Here is a 19,747-nt window from a genome sequence, read left to right on the forward strand (position 1 = left end):
TTAACAATTTAATTTGATGGTAAAAAAAAAGGTAAATTTTTAAGTTGTTTTTATCATTGAACTCATTCTTTATATATGTGACGTAATAATTTAAAATTTCTATATTAGGCTCACTTATTTTTTATTCTATCTTCCATTCATATTTTGGAGGATGAAAATTTGTGAATAAGAAATGATGACTTATCATTTTTATTATCCTTTATTTCCTTATATCATTTCTACCGAAAGAAAAAGGGCAAATTTTTACTGTTGTAACCACAGTGTAATAGTTCTTGTTATAAAAGTATATAACACGTCACATGGTTAGTTCAGGCCCAAACCTAGATGGTCACATATCTTACCTCAGTGACCCGTCAAATAATTGCCGGTCCAATCGAACCGGACCGCTCGATTAATATTTTATATATTTATTAGTACATGTTTTGTTTGGGAGGAATAAGATCTAGGGCAAAACAATTCCTCTTCGTTTCCGCGTTGTTGTGCGAGCAGCTTGACGGCGATCAGCTACCACTGATAGGCCACCACCGCAATCTGGTCAGTCTTTCTCTCTAGTATCCAATTTGTCAAACCTCTCTTACACTCCAAGCCGTAGATCGGACCACCGTGTTAACGTTCATTTCTCGTGTCTTAATCCTCTTTCTACTCTTTCTCGATTTTTCAAAAAATAAAAGATTAAGTTTTTAATTTAATCTTTTATTTTTATATTTCATGATAAATCTACGCATCTGTGAAAGTTTCAGTAGTTTTTCTTTAACTTGAGTTCATGTCATTGCTAGATCTCCCAGATACTTTTTATTTTCTGGTTTTTCATTGAATGAAGTAGCTTCTTCTTTTTATTTATTTATTTTTTATTTTTAAATCATGTATTTTGTACTGTTTTGAGTTTTGGTTTATCCGCTGTACTGGATTGTTGCGTAGTTTACATTATTTTATCTGTTTGTTATCGAAAGTAATGATATTTAGCTATTTTATCTATTAGTATCAATATCTTGATTTTTACAATGTTTTAAAAAATAATAATAATAAAAAAAAACCAGCAAAATTACAATCCAGTAGATGATCATAGCCTTCCCCTTTTTGGGGTGCAAGTGCAAAACACTTATTTTGCGTAAGGTGTAATAATGCTTTAAGGAAGTACTAGTAGTAGTTGCCTGCCCGTGTGATGATTGTGGTTGTGCAAATAGTTGCTAGTGAATGATATTGGTGTTTTAGGTAACCAGGTAATTGTACTATTAAATGAACAAAAAAGTTCATTTAGCTGTATGACAGATAGATGAATTAAAGAATGTAAGGTTTCAGTCTGCCGGTGGTGGGTGGTTATTAAGATGGTGAAAACAGTGAACGGCTTTCTTTCATGATAGAATTTTTATCGTGCTGCAATCTAATGAAATTGCAAATAATGTTTCTTATTCTTTTAGACTTTTAGTGAACATTGGAGACTTATCATGTTTACCATTGTCTTTGATGTTTATGTGATGGCTTTGATATGTGAAGTTCTAATTTTTAGTGGACGGCTTAGCGATATAACTAACACTTTATACTCGTGGAAAAGAGTGAACATGTCTTTTTAAAGCTTGACATTTTGTTGCATTCTTTTATTATTTTTGTTGAATTTGTTTTCTTGTTTGTTCCTGCACCTTCTTATTATTTTTCCTAAATTGATCAGAGTTCAAAGTATTCCTGATTGAATGAGGGGAAGGAGTTACAGCCCGTCACCACCGAGGGGTTATGGCAGACGAGGAAGGAGCCCTAGCCCAAGGGGTCGCTATGGTGGTGGTGGTGGCCGTGGTGGCGGTAGCAGTAGAGATCTTCCAACCAGTCTTTTAGTTCGCAACCTTCGCCATGATTGTAGGTATGTCTGATTAACTTACCCATTGTTTGGTTTCAATTACTATTATGAAATTATAATTGACTCTCCAATAAGTACTAATAAAGATAGATTATTATTTTTTGGAAATTTTAAATACCAATTTTCCTTAATTATTATCATTGAAAACTTTCCTTTTTTAAACTTTACACTTACAGAAAGCAGATAGTCTATATTATCTTAACAATAATTTCAGCCAAGATATACCAACCACATTATGTCTTTGTGTTTATCTAGATTTTTCCAATCCAATAGTTAACAATATAACACAAGTAAATTTGATCATATAGCTTATTAGGATTTTGTGACAGAATAACGTTTCTTGGAAGGAGACTTCTTGGGCATTCAAACCAATGGTTCATAAATATGTATGTTTTATTTATTTTGTGTGGCCTTCCAAAATATTTATTTCAAACAGGAAAATACAATATTGTTGGGGTGAATTGAACAATTCACTAAAAATAGCATGTGCTCAAATTTAATATATATTTTCTAACAACTCCAAGTTGTGTTACCTCAAAATAAATTGTCTATAAAAGTGGGACATTAGTTCAGTATTTCAAACAAATCCTAACCAAAATTCTAAACTAATCATCAATTTTTTTTTTTCTTTCACATAGCTAAAGAAAAATCATGGAATTGCATGAAATTATTATTTTCCGAAAACTATACTAAAACTATTAGTACGATACATGTCTTTTTTATGTCATGCTGACTTCTCCACCATTCCCTAGCAGTCCTACACTCTTCTTGTCCGAGTAATCTTATTAGGAGTTGAGCTTAGCAGTCAAATCATTCATCCAATATTCATACATGTTTTTACGAAAAATAGATTTTTTAACCATTATCTGTTGAGATTTCTTCTTCTTCTTTCCTAAAGTTAAGATTTGAACATTACAAAACCTTTCTATTTTTATTCAAAAGTTGCTTTGTCCCATTACGACTATTCTTTTGTCCGTCAAACGACTCAAACCAACCATTCCTTTGCATGTGAATTGTGAATTTGGGAGTCACCCCTTCTAAGAAGCATATGCTTGTTGATGGGGTGGCAATACTTTACGCGGCATGCTAACATTACTTGAATACGACAATGATAAGTGAGTTTGGGTTTGGGTTTGGGTTAATCAGGGTTGGGTTGTAATTATGTTGACCCGAATTGACGCGATAGTTAAACGTGTCGTGTTTGTGTTTGACCATCCACCCAATTAGACCCGTTTAACTAAATATGTTCGGTACATGTGTCGTGTTCGTGGTAGAAGTGACCCATTTAAATAAACTTGTCATGTTCATCTTAAAAATGACACTAATTGTATGAAATTTTAATTAAACATGTCTTGTCATGTCATGTCAGGTCTTGACCCATTTATTAAATAGGTTAAGCGGGTCGTGTTGTGTTATCTGACCAATAATCGCGTCGTTTTCATGTCAAAGTTCCTTGACACGAATAATGTGTGTTGTGCTTGTGTTGACCCATATAATAGGATACCCGTGTCATGACACGTCACTGAAACATGAATAGCCACCCCTAATTGTTGTGCATCTTGCACAACAAGTGTTTGGCTGTGTAGCCTTCTCTACTATAATCCAGGCAGGACTCTTTTTCAATATCCACACTCAGAAGTTTGCATTATCCGCAAATCTATATGTTTCCAAGAATTCCAACTTTAATCCCATGGATTTAATTCTCTTTAAGCACACACATACAAGCATATCCCCAATTCTAGATTTTCTTTTAAAAAAATTACTAAATCAACTGGCTTTCAGCAAGGATATACGTGGAGGTTCTCATAAAATAATATATTTCAACAAATATAAGAATAAGCAAGAGTTTAAGGATGATTATTGTATGAAATCAAACATGTTATATTTTTAAATATAAATTAGCTTGCATGAAGATGAGAGAATGAAATCCTAGCTTTAAAGTTCCCTTTATCATATTTTCTATTACATCTTTGCCTCGAATGAAAAAGAAAACATTCTTTCCTATTATTATTAAATAAATGGATGTTGAGCCATGTCCCCACTTTATTTTAACAAAATTTGGTATGATCTAAGGGTTTTGGTTGTTTGACATTGCAATCCCAATGTGGTAGCTTTGTTACTAATTAGCATCTGACATGCTGAGAAATAAAAACTATTATTGCTTAATTATTCTTTTAATTTTTAATTTGAGACTGGATATTATTCATTGTGTTGTAGTAGGACCGGTTCATGGTAGCCTATGAGGTTGATGTAGATTGGGCCTTCCACATATGGTTTGTTTGTTCATGGCATCCTTGATTAGATGATTGGCCTTGATCAATGGCGCTAAACTGGATAAGGCAGCAGCAATGCCATTGGATATGGCACTTTATTACTCCATCTCGATTTGTCTACTTTTTTTTATTTTATTTTATTTTATTTTATTTTATTTTATTTTTTTCTTTTACCTGGAGTTATGTGAAGTGTTCTGATTCGGAGAAGACTCATTATGGAGTGACTTGCATTATTTTTCTCTCTGACGTTCCATAAATATGATGCATAGTTATTGACTTCAAAATTATTTGTTTCGACCTTTACTTTAGTTCACCACTTTCTGTTACTAACATTACAACTCCCAGTTTTTTTGTATTGTGATTACTATTACACAAACTTGTTGCGCAAAGTTATTATATGCAGGACATTTTGTTTAATTTCATAACAAAAGAATCGTTTAATTGGGTGGTTAGCTCTGTTTGATGCAATATATGCATTCTAGCAGTCAAATGATTATACGTGTGTTCCATATGGAAATTGACTCGTGTAGTTAGCTTAATGCATCCTCAACCCAACAATATTGGGGGGGGGGGGGGGGGGGGGGGGATGGGTTTTTAGAGCAACTTATTTAGAATAAACAGCATGTAGAGTGGTACCAAGAGATGCGATGAAATGCCATCATACACACCAAGGGAAAAGGTGACAATGTAAAAGCTTGTGCTCTTTCAATACGTGGTAGAAGATTTATTTGGATCCTCGTTATTTGCTGGATCCCTTGTGTTGAATATAGACATCATTGTTTAGATCATTGCTCAGCTTATTAAGTGCATGTTTTGTTTATTGTACAATATACATGTTGCGTGACCACATTTTAGTTGTACTTGTAAATTTGCACTCCTTTATTTTGGTTGTTTTCATTAAAATACTTCCTTGATTTGTGTGTGTTTTTTTTTTTTTTACTTGGCATGTTAGTTATATTATGAATGTATGCTATTGTGCAGGCCAGAAGACCTTCGGAGGCCATTTGGGCATTACGGTCCTCTCAAGGACATTTACCTTCCAAGAGATTATTATACTGGGTGAGCTTGAGTAATGTGGTTTCGGTATTAGTGTGCTACTATACTTCTATCTTTTGGTTAAATGTGCCTGGATTATTATACTGGGTGAATTTGCGCAGCTTGTGCACTGTGATTTCTATATTAGTATGCTTATATTTGTTGGTTAAACGTTCATTATCTATTGCCATTTTACTTATCAAAAAATATTTGTTGGTTAAACGTTTAACTTTTCTTTTGATCAAATTTATGTGTTTCATTACTTACCAATAGGATAAAAAATGTACGCACTTCATGAATTGAGCTACCCTCTCTCTCTCTCTCTCTCTGTTTGTTGTTGTTGTTGTTTTTTTTTTTCCTTTTTCCTTTTTCCTTTTTCCTTTTTCCTTTTATTTTTATATTTACTTTTTTTTTCCTGGGTAAATCCTGTTACTGATTAATCTCTTATTCATGATATTCTCTTTTATCGACTCAGCTTGGGTTGGTTTATTAAAGTTTTTGAGATTTTAACAGTGAAATAAAAGTTCAGAAGACACCAATCAAGTAGTAAGAGTTCTGATGAGAGAATCAACTAGTAAGAGTTTTGTTGACATCAATGAAGTAGTAAGAGTTCTGTTCAAGATGATGTAAGAGTAGTGAAGATTGGAAGGAAATTGGATTTGATTTCATTGTGAAGATTTCAAGTCTTGAAGAATTTCAAGTCATCTTAAAACTGAAACTTGCAAGGTCAGCTGCCAAGTGCTTGATCTATGTGCTTAACATGGCCTTCCATACTATTGGGGATGATTTGGGCATATTTCAATAGTAAGGCTGCTAATTTCCTAAATAATTGGGCTGGGTCTACATGCATTGCACCATCCTATTCAGGAGGGAACCAACTCCAACGTTGGTTTTGAATCCCTGAAAAAACACCTGTTTTGCAGAAGGAAGCTGTTCCATAGGGTGTTACTTTAGATAGTTTACACATCAAAAACTAAAATCCAGTCTTATTCTCCTCCGCTGACTGGGTTTTGGAGTTTCTCAAACAGCCCCAAAAGAACCATAAATTTGGCAGTATTTCACCTCTGGTTGCAAACCTTGCTGTTCTCTTTACTTTTTTCTTCCCCTTTATTTTCCCTCTTTTTTGCAGGGAGCCACGTGGCTTTGGTTTTGTCCAGTATGTAGATCCTACTGATGCTGCTGAAGCTAAATATCAAATGGATGGTCAAATTTTTCAAGGACGACAGCTGACTGTTGTATTTGCGGAGGAGAACAGGAAGAAGCCATCTGATATGAGGACAAGGGAGCGGAGGTAGAGTTTTCTCCATATCATTCTTTCTATCTCTCTTTGTAACCTTGTCTTTTTTTTGGTCTGATTTTTGAATATCAACTATTTCATATTCAAGCACTCCCAAGCTTATGCAAACATTCATACTCAAACAAGCACATCATTCTCTCTGTCTCTCTTTGTAACCTTGTCTCTCTTTTGGTCTGATTTTTTATTGGCATGAAATGAATATAAACATTCCTTTTGTTTTGGATTATTAGATATAAATAATCCATGCGAAACCTAGTATTTTTACTTGATAATGTCATGGAGTTAACTTTTAATTCATAAGAACATGATGTTACACATTATGCTATTTGAATTGAATCTAATATCTTTGGCAAAAACTTAGAGATGACATAGCAATGGATGATGCAGAAGCAATTTGATCATGAGTTTTATTTTTTAATCTTTGGCAAAAACTTAGACTTGACATAGTAATGGACAGTGCAGAAGTGGGTTGACCATTGGAATATTTATTTTTTAAACTTCAGAGGTTCAAAGCAGTAGGCTTTAATAGTTAATCGAAACAAATTGAATTTCTATTATCTAGTAGGCTTTTGATATTCTGATACCATGAAATTTCCAATTTGCTATCATATATTTCCCAACCATATCAACTCATGTTACTTTATCTATGAACTCCTTCCTTTGGAGCTTAATACTTTCTTATTGGTGCAGGGGTCGATTTTCGGATCGAAGACGGTCTCCACCTCGTTATTCTCGCTCACCTCGGTACTCTCGATCTCCACCCCCTCGCTATTCTAGATCAGCACGATCTCGCAGTCGTGATTACTATTCTCCGCCGCCCAAGGAAAGGTACTACTCTAGGTATGATATAGTTTTCATTTGCATTAAAGCTTTCTTCGCAAACAATACAACATTCTTTCTGCCTATGCATTCTTCTTCCCACTCAGGTCATACAAATTGGCTGGCTCTCTCTCTCTGTGAACTTCTCTTTTCGTCCATGTATAAATGTTTGTTCAATGATTTGCTTTTTTACTTGCAGATAACTGAAGGTCGTTTGTGTTACAATTTTCTTCTGCATCTATCTGCTTGATTTATTTGTCTACTCATGTGATGTGTTATTATCATGGGACAGGTCTGTTTCACCTCAAGAGAAGAGGTACAGTCGAGACAGGTCACTCTCCCGTTCTCCTGCTGCTTATAATGGCTCGAGGAGTCCCATTCGTAGTCCATTAAGGGAGCGTTCTCCCCCATATAATGGATCAAGAAGCCGCAGCAGAAGTCCAGTTGCGGAGCGTTCTCGAGTTAGGGACCTAAGCCGGAGCCCAAGTCGAAGCCGGAGCCGAACCCCGAATCCTGTAGATTACTGAAGGGAACCAGGCAGGAAAGTCTCCTAGTCAGTGAGCTTTATGCATTGTACTTGTAGTTGGAAACTTGGATGGTTTCAAGTCGGATGTTTCTCTAGACATGCTTTAAATGGTAGTAGCTGTTAGGAACATATTATGCGCTTGGTTTGATTGCTGAAAAACCTAAGTAGAAAAAGGACTATGCAGTTATTAAGCTCAATCGGATAATTCAGAATTCCCAGTATACAAGCTTATAACATTCCTCCTTTATTTTATTATTATTATTAAGTGAGACAATATTGCATTTGAAATTCTGTGAACGGCTTCGTGGGCCATTTGACTCTTTTTCAAGTGTTGGGGCAACTTTAGGGATTTTTTTCGGTAATTGCCCAGTGGGTGAGGGATGGAGGAATTGCATGTGTCGGGTGTTGGATTGTGGAGTGGTGTTCTAAGAGGCAGGACACCATTATCAAACTTGGCCTTGGAAGGCCTACTTTGCCGATAATTGGTTTAGGCACACTCTTATGACAATTATTGTGTGCTATAACATGGGCTGTTCTTCTAAATGGGTGATGGGTCCTCGTATCTATATTTTGGGATCCTATGCCGGTGGAACAGGGAATCTTTTTATTCAACTAAAAAAAGAAAGAGGGAATCTTTTGTTGGAGACACAGAAACTAACTGTCAGCTTTGCACGTTACTTTACAACTAATAGGACTTTGTATTTGTCGCTTTCACACCTCTTTCCATTCATTGTCTTTTGCCTTTTTCTATTGAAAACAACCTCATGTTCCATTTATATCCTTTGTCAATTGTAGAAGGAGAAGGGAATCTTGTTTTTTCTCCAGTAGCAGGCGACAGAAAAACAGCCTGATCTGCACCGGCCAGTCCTAAAACACATCCGCTATTCGCATCGGGGTATAGATGTGAGGAATGAAGTCATACGACACATATCCTAAGCCAAACAATCCTTCTAAAGGGGTCTAGCTGTTTTTTTAAGAGCTAATTTTTTTTAGTTGATACTCACACACGTCTTTAGTGGAACTTAAATCACTAACTTTTCTTTGAAAAGTAAGGCTAACGGTTTGTTGTATAATTCGCGAAATCAATTTGCCAATTCTTGAATTCACAAGGATTTTTATCATGGACAAGTGACATTTATTATGAATGACTATTATCAAAATGCATATAAAGTCTTCTTCTTTATTTTTATTTATTTATTTTTTGCTGCTTTTGCATTTTCGCTTCCGATTTGTGTGTAAGGGCGGATTCAATAATTGTTAATGGGGTGAGCTAATTTTTTTTTGGATGAGATAATACTAGTAGTAATTATTATTTTTTTGGGGGCGGGTTTTAGCCCACTTAAACATACACAAAGATCCACCCTTGGTAACTTAGGTCATACCATTTTTTTAAATTAGTGGGCAGCTCTTATGCTTTGCGGCTCTCCTGCTTGCACGCTATTTTAATTTTTTTTTTGTGACTTAAATTTTGTCGCTTTTTCATTCTCGACATTATATCTCTTACTTTATGTGACTTAAGTGAGTAACATTGATGAAGCGAATATGTGACCCAAGGATGTACAGGGGTGAGGAATATTGGTAGTAATTTAGATATTCAAAAAGTTATTTTATGTACCAATCCTTACATGGCCTTGGGATTGTTTGAATTTGCTTCATTCATTAGCTTGATTTACAACTTGAAAAGTTGTAGTCGCCCTTGACTTAAGTTATTTGTGAACACTCGCAGTTTGGCTTGTGAAATATGAAACATACTATTTTTATTATATTTTGTCACTTCTGTTCTTCAACAAAGAGGCAGAGGAAGAAAACTTGTAAAAACTACAAAATCTAACTTAAAAGAAATGTGTTCATGAGTTGCAAGTTTTACATAGGTTGCCCATTCATGATATATGAGTTGCATGTTCATGAGCTCATAGAAGCTGCATGTTCATTGAACGTTATTCGAATTCGCCTCGTTTCTTAAACAAATTCAAATTTGATTTGTTTATTTATTGAATAACTGAAATTATTTATGAACAATTTTTTTTTTTTTTTTTTTTCTCAATATTTACTCGGATGTAGCCAAACACAAATTGGATGTAGCCAAAAAAGAGATGATATCCTCGTTTCATTTGGTTGAGTGGAAAGTATGTGGGTGATAGCATTATTTTACCACTATACCCCTAAATATATAAACAACATAATTGAACATGGGTAATAATGTCTTGCAAATCTCATCTAAGGAGTATCACTATTTATTGTGTTTGATTGAATTTACAATAATTTCGTTTTTTCTTATCCCTCCAAATCCTTCCTCTACCTTTTCCTTTCTTTAACTTCGAACATTTCATCTCTTCTTTTTCTTCCATTTCCATCGTACCAAACTGGCCGTAAGGGTAAGAATGTCTTTACAATCTCACATCCTTGTGCCCCTTTTCCTATTACTTCCAAATTGAAGCAAAATGGTGGATCCAAAGAGATGGCCCTATCATTGTATCATCCTTTCCTCTTCCTTTCTTCTATGCCAAACAAAAAAACGTTTGTTCCAACTTCCATCCCTCCTCTATTTTCTTCCTCCCTTTCCATCCCCCCATAACCAAAGTCATTTGTCCGTGGATTTAGTAATTTATTCCTCTATTTCTATTAAAGCTGATTTAAACTGTTTGGAAAGCCCACTGGTCAATCAGCCTTTTTACACTTTCTGGACCCAAAAAAAAGCCCATACAAAATAAAGCCATCAAATCCATCAATAAATACTCATCCCTGGAATAAATATAGCACATTAGTTGGCTTCAACAATAAATTCAAAAAACACTAATGGAATAAATTACTAAATCCACAGACCAATGACTTTTCAGGTCACTTTCCAAGATGAAGAAAACATGACTTTTGGAGGGAAAATCACCCAAAATTCACAGATTAGTGTGAAACCCTTTTCCGGAAAATGTATACTAAACATACGGCGACAATCTCGAAGTGTCCAAAACCCATCTCTCTCATGTAATCAGGTTCAGACTACACTTCACAGACTTCAGTCTTCAGACCCAAAAAAAATTTAGCTTCTTTATTTTTAAAACCAGTATATTTACATCTAAAGACAAACAACAGGACAGTCTTCCTTTGAAGGTCTGAAATCTGAATTATATAAATATATAAATAATAGTATTAGTGTTGGATCCATATGTATAAATAAATAAATAAATAAATATATATATATATATTATGTATCCGTGTGACTTTATATATATATTTTTTTGGGGGTGGTAGGGTATACTTGTACACTATTTGGTATTAAATGTAGAATTTATTCTAAGTACAGAACTATGCATGTTGTGCTGCTCTGGTTTCCATATATAAGTGAGGGTCTTTACCAGGGGTCAGGGGGTGCTTTGTGATCTTTCAAGATTTCTCTCTTAGATTTTGTGTTCTGGGTAGTCTCATTTTGTGTCTCAACTGAACTCTCAACTGAGCTTACTTGTGAATTTTTTTTTAGGGTTTTATTAAATCTGTGGAGGTCTCTTGGAGGGGAACTTTCTGGGTGTGGCTTCAGCTGGACAAGTTGAATCAGGTACTTCACTTTTTCCTTTTCTTCTCCTATTCTTTTTTTTTTGGGGTTAAATTTTTTTTTTTTCCTTTTCTCTTGCTTTCTGGGTCTTCTACTTTGTTGTTTAATGTCTTTTTGGGGATTTTATTATGTGGGTTCTCTATATTTAGGCTTAACTTATAATGGGTTTTTGTATTTTCTTACTATTTTGTTAGTTTTAGTGGTTCGGAAGCTTACTATTTGGTAGATTCAAGTCATGAATTAATTTGCTTTTAGAATTTCTGTAAACTGTTGACAAATACAAGATGCGGCGGAGATTTACCAAGCATTTTAATTTTTAGGTGAATGAGATTGTCATTTTGTCATGCTTTACCAAGCTGGATTGAATTTGTGTTCCGTTACTGTCAGAATTTATCCAGATTGTCTCTGATGTATCTGCATTGTGCTCTTTTGCTGCAAAGGATAATGCGTACATTTTGCAATACAAATGTTGAGTTTTGTTTTGGAATATAATAATAGAGGTCTTTGAAAGCTCCCAAAACTGTCTCGCTTTAAGGGATTAGTGAATGGAAGCTAACGCGGCAAATTGACACCAGAGCATATTTAATGTGCCAAAGAATTGTCCGGCTTGTGCATGAGTTAGACAGTTAGGCTGAACAACAGCATTATAAATTGAGCTAGCCGTTCGATTCTTTAACTTGTGCATTTCAACAATGAAGTTATATCTAGTCTAGGGCCTGCATACCATATATAAAGATGCTTGCATTCATAGTAAGTTTGGAGTAGGGCAATAGAAAGCATATATACTTGACAAGTGCTGACAATATATGCACCTCAGCAACATCAAGTCAGTTGTAGACTTGTAGCATTAGCTTGATTCTTTTTTTGGCATAACTAAAATCTGGGTTGGGCTGATGCTTTTGATTTCCGTATTGACCTTTCATGGCCTCTGCTAGATTGCTTAAATTGCTACGGAGACATCAAAGCTTGCAACTCATTTGCTGTTATCTCTTATTACAACTATCTCTAAATTGTCATTTAATGTTTAACGTCGCTCCAAATTTGTCATGTTTTGGTACATTATCAATAATCTTTATCTAGATGCTTTAATCCACAGACTTCAATCTATTTTGCCTCCTATGATAAGATTTTCAATTGAAACCAATTAAGCTTAGGCAGTTCAAATCCACATCTAAAGATGTTTGTTTTAGATGGATCTACCCACTTCCCACTATCTAATGACAGTGACAACTAAAATTAGTTTGATAAATTACTGCTTTATGTTTCTTTTATATATTATTTACTCTCTCTCTCTCTCTCTCTCTCTCTCTCTCTCTCTCTCTCTCTCTCTCTTCATTTTGAGAAAATGAAACACTATATGTTTCAATTAACTATATTGAATGTCCTGTTGGATTAGCCTTGATTTCTCCAGTTTTTGGGTATTCTAAATAACTGAAGAACCAAAGAATGAGTCAATTTAGATTGATTTTATGCCTTCTTTGTTTACTCTTTTAATATTATAAATTGTTCTTAGCCCATGATGCTCTGCCACACTCAGTTCGTGGTCATTATGTGTTATCAATTGAGGTTTCATTTATCATGTATGCTTCTTGTATTTTGTTTTTTAGTCATATTACTTGGGATGATGCTATTGTTGAACCTACACGGGCCAATTAAGGTTTTCAATGACTTGGCTTCTTGGTTGAACAGAAGCATTAATAATTGTTACTTGCAGCCAAATGCTTCAAGTGTGGTTTATGTAATGTGTGTAAAGTGGTGTGCTGTGGAAGGTGGAGATTCAGTCAATTTTTTTAATTTTTAAATTTTCTTTTCATGCATTTCTGTGAGAGACTTTTCAAGGGGAAACAGTCGGTGGTGGTGGTTGGATCTCGCCGAAGAGACATTTGGTAGATATTTGGAAGGTGTTTTGGAGTTATAGTTAAGCAATAAAGGGAAAATGGTCAATAGATGGTTTGATTCCAATAATAAGTAGATAAAGAGAAAAAGAGAGATTATGGTGATTGTTAAATTTCAGATAATGTGCTCAAGGGAACTATAGAATTGTTAAAAGCAGTTGTATTTTGTATCACTAAAATTTGTTAATGTAGGAATGTTTTGTTCTTGAAAATTAGAATTCTAGCTATTCTCTTAATAAATCATAATGCAACCTTTTATTTGGATAATGTTTTTGATAAGAAGGGCTTGAGTTTTTTCCTAAATTGATTTTCATCTTGAAATCAATATGTTTGGGTATTAATAGTTCCACGAGGGGCTTTCTTATTTATTTGTTTACATATTAGGCTTCATTTGTATTGAATTGTTATGGTCACTAAGACGAAAAGTTTATGTTTCAAGTTGATATATGGAAATGGTCTTTTTCAATTGTTAGTGAGGGTATGCCCTCTCTCTTGACCTTGTAGTTTGGTTTTGGTTAATGCAAGTTTACTTAGGGAAAAAAAAAAAAGTTGATATATTTGAGGTTCTTTCATATATATTTTCATCTTTGGTTAAAAGTTTTAGTTGTTTTGGTATCTTACAGCATTTTCTATGTGTTTGATGAATCAGTTTCAGTTACAACATCCAACATAGGAGGGAGGGGCTCAGGAGAGAAGGTTGCAGTTGAAACTTGATGATGCCTGAAATATGGCTTGGAAGTGTCCTGCTTTTAATTGGAATGTTTTCCAACACAATAGGTAATTTAATTAATTTGTGCTGTTCTCTTTTTCTACATCGTAGTCTGTGTTTTTCTTAGGATAAGAACAAATGATCCTCTCAAGTGATGGCTTTATCTACTTCAGAATTTTGGGTCCATAAACTATGCTCTATACTTAATTATAATTTCTTAAAGAAATTAAAATACCAGGGATAGTAATAATCCATAATTTATATTAGGAGTTCTAGTCAATTATGCTTATCATTTTCATTTTACGGAAAATGGTGGAGCTGCCTCTAATACAAGAGCATGGGTAATTGAGTATTAACTTAATGTTAGTGTGGCAGTTTCTTGAAGTTATGATGATAACTGATAGAAACAAACAATTATAAGGATATGACGTTGTAGATTTTAGACATTTTTCTATTATAGTAAGGGTTTTTGGAGCAGTTCTGCACTTGTGCTCCATGTATTATCAGAATGTGTCCGCAGCTTACACTCTGGAATGTGCTTCACATAAGGTTTGTTCTAACTGGCTCAGACATTCAGCGTTGAAGTTCCATTCTCAAAGTCTGACATGCACATGCCAGGAAAGCTCGTGATGTTTTCATTGTTTCTTAATTTTTGTTTTTTAGGTTAGGGTTAATACTAGGGGAAGAGGAAGACCATAGTTAACGTCAATAGAGTTAGTAAGGAAGGGTATGATAGCATGTGGATTGATTGAGGTTATGGCCTTAAATAGAGCAGAGGGGAAACATAGGATTCATGTTGCCGATCCCAAGTAGTTGGGAAAAAGCCTTGGTGGTGGTTGTGGTTTGGAGAACTATAATATTTTTTCCTCAATGACAGCTATCATATTTATGAAAGAAATTTTCTACCCTCTTCATCAATGCAAAATTTTAGATCAGGGCTTGCTGTGCTATGTTCTATTCCATGAGAATTGGGAATTATCATCTTTTAGCCAAACAATAGAAGAATCTGTTACCCTATGGGTTTTATTCTTATGTTTGAACCTTCTACTTCACTAGTTAAAGTTGTCTTAGGACCAACCTCATACCCATTGACCAGTAACTCATTGATCATTTTTATTTTAAAACTGTTATACATATATATATATATATATATAAAAACAATATATTTCCGAATGCTGGTTAGTTGATCTTTGAGTTGTTGGGTGCTTTCTTGTAATCTCATTTGGTGTGTGTTAGTGTTTCTTAGATGATGGTGGGGATAATTGCACTTTTTTATTATCTGTGTATATTACAGGTGATTAAAAGTTGAAAAGAAGGGGAGGTAGAAGGGATGAAAGAGGCATTTTTAAATATTTGGGGTTGTTTTTCCTTTACTTTTGTTTGGTTGAGTAGGAAGATATGGAGTATAATAGTAAATAATGTTCAATTCTTCTACCATTGTATTCTTGCAATATGAAGGTGTTCTTTGAAGCACAAAAATATAAAGGAAAGTTCCTTCCTACTTTTGGGTGGAAAGAAAAAGATCCCTTAAGGAATATGATCTTGCTCTCATTTTCTTTTTCTTTCCATTTCTTTTCTAACAAATAATGGAAATTCTCTCCATCCCTTTACTTTTCTTTACTCTGCCTCTCACTCATTCCCTGTTATTCCTTCCTCCCACTATTCTTCTTGCCAAATAGAGCATTCAGGTTTTCCATTGTCTGATTAGAGAGTTATAAGCAAAGATGGCAGTGGCAAGGGTTCTAATAGAAGTCCAGGGAAATGCTTGTGTCCCCATCAAAAAATCCTAATCTTCATTTATGCCGTCCTGTATATTGGCTCTACATTCTGATATGAACAGTAAGGATGCTCCATTGTGAGCTGGAGGTCATGGGTTCAAAATGGGAAGCAGCCTCTTCGCATATGGAGGTAAGGCTGCGTATATATGACCCCTCCCTAGACTCCACAATGGCGGTAGCGGTTAGCCTGGTGAATTTGGCTAATCTTTTATTCTGATATGAAGGGACAGTTGGAATTTGTCATACAATCCACAAACAAATCTAACATAATGTTTGATACAAGTGATTGTTGAATCATATTCTTGTACTTGCAGGTGCATTTGTAGGGATAAACATTGGAACTGCTGTTTCCAACATGCCTCCAGCTTCAGAAGTGGTTGCAATCCTTAAAGCAAATCAGATAACTCACGTACGTCTTTTTGATGCTGATGCTCATTTGCTGAATGCTCTTTCGAACACTGGGATTGAAATTATGGTTGGTGTTACTAATGATCAAGTCTTGGGGATCGGGGAATCTCCATCAGCAGCAGCAGCCTGGATTAATAAAAATGTTGCTGCTTACTTGCCTTCAGCCAATATCACAGCCATTGCTGTCGGCAGTGAGGTTCTTACGTCAATTCCAAATGCTGCCTCCATTCTGGTTCCTGCCATGAATTACCTTCATAAAGCCCTAGTTGCTTCAAACCTGAATTATCAGATCAAAGTTTCAACTCCGCAGTCCATAGACATAATCCCTAAGCCTTTTCCCCCTTCTACAGCCACCTTCAATTCTACATGGAACTCTACAATCTCAACACTTCTTCAGTTTTTGAAGAACACAAATTCCTATTACATGTTAAATGCTTATCCTTATAATGGATATGTTAATGGCGATGGCATCTTTCCTATCGACTACGCTCTTTTCAAGCCACTTTCTTCAGTCAAACAGATTGTTGATCCAAATACTCTTTTTCACTATAACAGCATGTTTGATGCTATGGTGGATGCCACCTATAACTCTATAGCGGCGTTCAATATGTCAGGGATACCAATTGTCGTGACAGAATCAGGATGGCCGTGGGCTGGTGGAGCCAATGAACCCGATGCCACCATAGAAAATGCTGAAACCTTCAATAACAACTTGATTCGGCGAGTTCTAAATGATTCAGGTCCACCTAGCCAGCCCTCTGTTCCCATTAATGCATATATTTATGAGTTATTCAATGAAGACAAGAGGTCTGGGCCTGTCTCAGAGAGAAATTGGGGTGTATTTTTCACTAACGGGAGTGCTGTTTATTCACTGGGTTCGAGTAATCCCAACCAAATCACTGGGAATTCTTCATCAATCTTTTGTATTGTAAAACAAGGTGCAGATACCAATAAGTTGCAAGATGGACTGAACTGGGCTTGCGGGCAAGGCCAGGCTAACTGTAGTGCCATTCAACCAGGGAAGCCGTGTTATATGCCTGATACATTACAAAATCATGCTTCTTACGCTTACAATGATTATTATCAAAGAATGCATAGCGCTGGTGGAACCTGTGACTTCGATGGTACAGCCACAACTACTACTGCTGATCCCAGTAAGTTCTTGTAGCCTTTCTGCTTTCTGTTGCTGTCAAATTTTAAACTCATAGGATGTTGGATGCTATATTTCTTCTATTTCTTGATAGGTTCTATAACAGAACATTTTAGTATGAATTGCCTTACCCCATTTTCTCCAACGATGGAGCTAGGATTATGATTGGGAAGTTTGGTGGGAGGGGAGTGGAATCAAGTGTTGATTAGGAATGAGTTACTTTGACTCTATCTTACTCATATGCGTGCAGACAACACTGTAAATCTAATTGTTGCATTTTGCAAACTGTAATTTGACTTTGAAATAATATTTTAAAAGACGAAACCTATAAATTGAGCATTGCTTTTTCTTGTGAGCATTGTGGTTATGTGGCTGCTAATAAATCTATGCTGATATGTAGAAGTGGAAACCCCATCTCTTTTGAAAATTGAAAGGCACTCTTTGACTATTAATGATTCTTGTTCAATCAATTTTTAAGGAAAATTGACTTTTTATGGCAATGAAGCTGCAGGTAAATGGTTGGTTGGTGTGACCTATTTAACATGGTTTTCAGTCTGATTTCTGGCTGAATCACAAAGCATTCCCTTTTTTTCTTTTTTTTTTTTTTTTTTTTTTTTTTTTTTTTTTTTTTTCTGGAATCATTACATAAAGTAATCTAAAAGCAGACTGGGATTTATTCTTATAAAATGTCGCTTTGAGGTCTAACCTTACTCCTTGATGGGCACGGATTTCATTTCGTGGAAGCATCAGTGCACCATTTCTGAGAAGGGTTAACTTCAATCTCATGCATTTCTCAGCAACTGGGTTCTGTTTCCTTCTCCTTCTTCCATAGTCTGAACTTGGAGAAGGAAGGGATAGGGGGCCCAAGGAGAATGTGGTCGAAAATCCATAATAGACTCCTATCACAATGATCAAGTTGATTATCTTTGTGCATGAGGATTCTAGAACACCTAATAAAAAAGATCTAAAAATCATCACAAATCTCTCCTCTCTTTTTTATTTTTATATATATTTTTTCTTGATTACTATATGATATTTTAACATTTCACATAAAAGTGAAAAAGATGTAGGAAAAACACGTCTTATGGTAGTGGGGGATTATGCACTGGAATTTTTTGTTTTTGGTTAGGTAAATACTCACACTCACACTCACGCCCACAAATGCCACCATGGGGCTTGAACCCTTCACCTTCCCTTCGAAGGAGGAGAGGTTATACCAGCTGGGCTAATGGCCTAATGGTTTATGCTCATGAATTTTTCAAACAAAATAGTTTCATATTTTAGTAATTGATATTTGCTACGTAGTCTTTTTTTTATTTTTTATTTTTTATTTTATCTCATGGGAATCTCATCAGAACTAGTATAATTAATTTAAGGAATACTCATTTATGTGTCTGGAATGGAAAATAATCCGTCACTTTCTTTTTTTCACCATTTCTTTCTTTGGGGTGAGTGTAGAACTGTGATTTCCTTGTTTCAAGAAATCATGGGAATATATGGAGGCTGGTAATGCTAATATGTGTTAATACTGTTTCATCATATTCATTTTATTCACCATAATTCTCCAAGCTTTATTTCTGATCCTTCTCAAAACAAAAAACTGTGAATCACTTGCGCCACTATGGTGAGAAAAAAGTGGCAAGGACAAAAGCATTTTCCTAACCAGAACTTGCATACAGTGGTAACATGAATTAGCAAAAGAAAAACATGGTAGCACATGGCGTTGTTCGTTTTCCATGCATCTGATTTTTGTTTCAAATGGACCATGTCACCAAATGTTTCGAACCTATAACTCATTGCATGTCTAGTACTTTTATTCCGGCATGTTGGCCATTGTTGTTTAAATAATATTTATTTATTTTTCCATTCATAGGGTATTTCTACGTCTTTATGATGATCGTAAGACTCTACTTCATTGCTTTTTTCTATTTCCCCTGACTTTTCAACTGTGTTTACTCCATGCAGGCTATGGATCCTGTATTTTTACTGGAAGGTCAGAGCTTAAATCTCTCTTCTTAATGATAAAAATAACTTCATATTTTATTTATTTGTTTTTTGGCATGCCTTCTTAACATGTGTAAATATTTTATTTTTTATTTTTTTGGGACAGTGTGAATTCAAGCACAGGTGGGATAGTCCCATCTTCCACTGCATTTGGACCTGTTAGTCCCATCGGCAAGGGTTCAAGACTTAGAATCGAGATTGAGCCATTGGTTTTGGCAATAATTTTTGCCTTTATTTTACTTGACATGAATGTTTATCTGATTTTGTAACAGCTTAATTAGTTAAAATTGTGTTTTACAAAGATTTGGCAGGGACTGTAGATGATGGAAATCTTGATTTTTTGTTAAATCATATCTTTCCATTCATTTTTGATTCTGTTCTTCAATTCGATTCCTTGCAGGGACTGTAGATGATGAAAATCTTGATTTTTTGTTAATGATATCCCTCCATTCATTTTTTA

The 19,747-nt window shown here is 35.0% G+C and overlaps 2 protein-coding genes across 4 annotated transcripts; both read left to right on the forward strand.

Annotated features, from left to right (window-relative positions):
• The first annotated feature begins 411 nt into the window (after positions 1-411).
• LOC132271432 (serine/arginine-rich SC35-like splicing factor SCL30A) lies at positions 412-8,087 on the forward strand. 2 transcript variants are annotated; one of them, XM_059772808.1, is made up of 6 exons: positions 412-534; positions 1,667-1,852; positions 5,104-5,181; positions 6,287-6,448; positions 7,145-7,294; positions 7,566-8,087. In XM_059772808.1, the coding sequence occupies exons 2-6, from the start codon at positions 1,689-1,691 to the stop codon at positions 7,798-7,800; spliced, it is 789 nt and encodes a 262-aa protein (XP_059628791.1). In that variant the 5' UTR covers positions 412-534; positions 1,667-1,688; the 3' UTR covers positions 7,801-8,087. The 2 variants fall into 2 exon arrangements, with proteins under 2 accessions (XP_059628791.1, XP_059628792.1); XM_059772809.1 differs by having other exon boundaries at positions 7,145-7,282.
• A 2,981-nt stretch (positions 8,088-11,068) lies between these two features.
• Positions 11,069-19,747, forward strand: LOC132271434 (glucan endo-1,3-beta-glucosidase 4). 2 transcript variants are annotated; one of them, XM_059772811.1, is made up of 6 exons: positions 11,071-11,135; positions 11,272-11,346; positions 13,888-14,015; positions 16,040-17,287; positions 19,249-19,276; positions 19,394-19,747. In XM_059772811.1, the coding sequence occupies exons 3-6, from the start codon at positions 13,952-13,954 to the stop codon at positions 19,554-19,556; spliced, it is 1,503 nt and encodes a 500-aa protein (XP_059628794.1). In that variant the 5' UTR covers positions 11,071-11,135; positions 11,272-11,346; positions 13,888-13,951; the 3' UTR covers positions 19,557-19,747. The 2 variants fall into 2 exon arrangements, with proteins under 2 accessions (XP_059628793.1, XP_059628794.1); XM_059772810.1 differs by having other exon boundaries at positions 11,069-11,346.

Source organism: Cornus florida, unplaced genomic scaffold (genome assembly GCF_030987335.1).
Source record: "Cornus florida cultivar Cherokee Brave unplaced genomic scaffold, ASM3098733v1 CherokeeBrave_3.0.0_Hap2_Chr08, whole genome shotgun sequence".
In the NCBI taxonomy this organism is placed as follows: Eukaryota; Viridiplantae; Streptophyta; class Magnoliopsida; order Cornales; family Cornaceae; genus Cornus; species Cornus florida.

Coding starts and splice junctions, on each gene's coding strand:
- LOC132271432 (XM_059772808.1), top strand. CDS start 1,689: ATGAGGGGAAGGAGTTACAGCCCGTCACCACCGAGGGGTTATGGCAGA. Junction 1,853..5,103: donor AACCTTCGCCATGATTGTAG/GTATGTCTGATT, acceptor GCTATTGTGCAG/GCCAGAAGACCTTCGGAGGC. Junction 5,182..6,286: donor CCAAGAGATTATTATACTGG/GTGAGCTTGAGT, acceptor TCTTTTTTGCAG/GGAGCCACGTGGCTTTGGTT.
- LOC132271434 (XM_059772810.1), top strand. CDS start 13,952: ATGATGCCTGAAATATGGCTTGGAAGTGTCCTGCTTTTAATTGGAATG. Junction 14,016..16,039: donor AATGTTTTCCAACACAATAG/GTAATTTAATTA, acceptor TTGTACTTGCAG/GTGCATTTGTAGGGATAAAC. Junction 17,288..19,248: donor AACTACTACTGCTGATCCCA/GTAAGTTCTTGT, acceptor TACTCCATGCAG/GCTATGGATCCTGTATTTTT.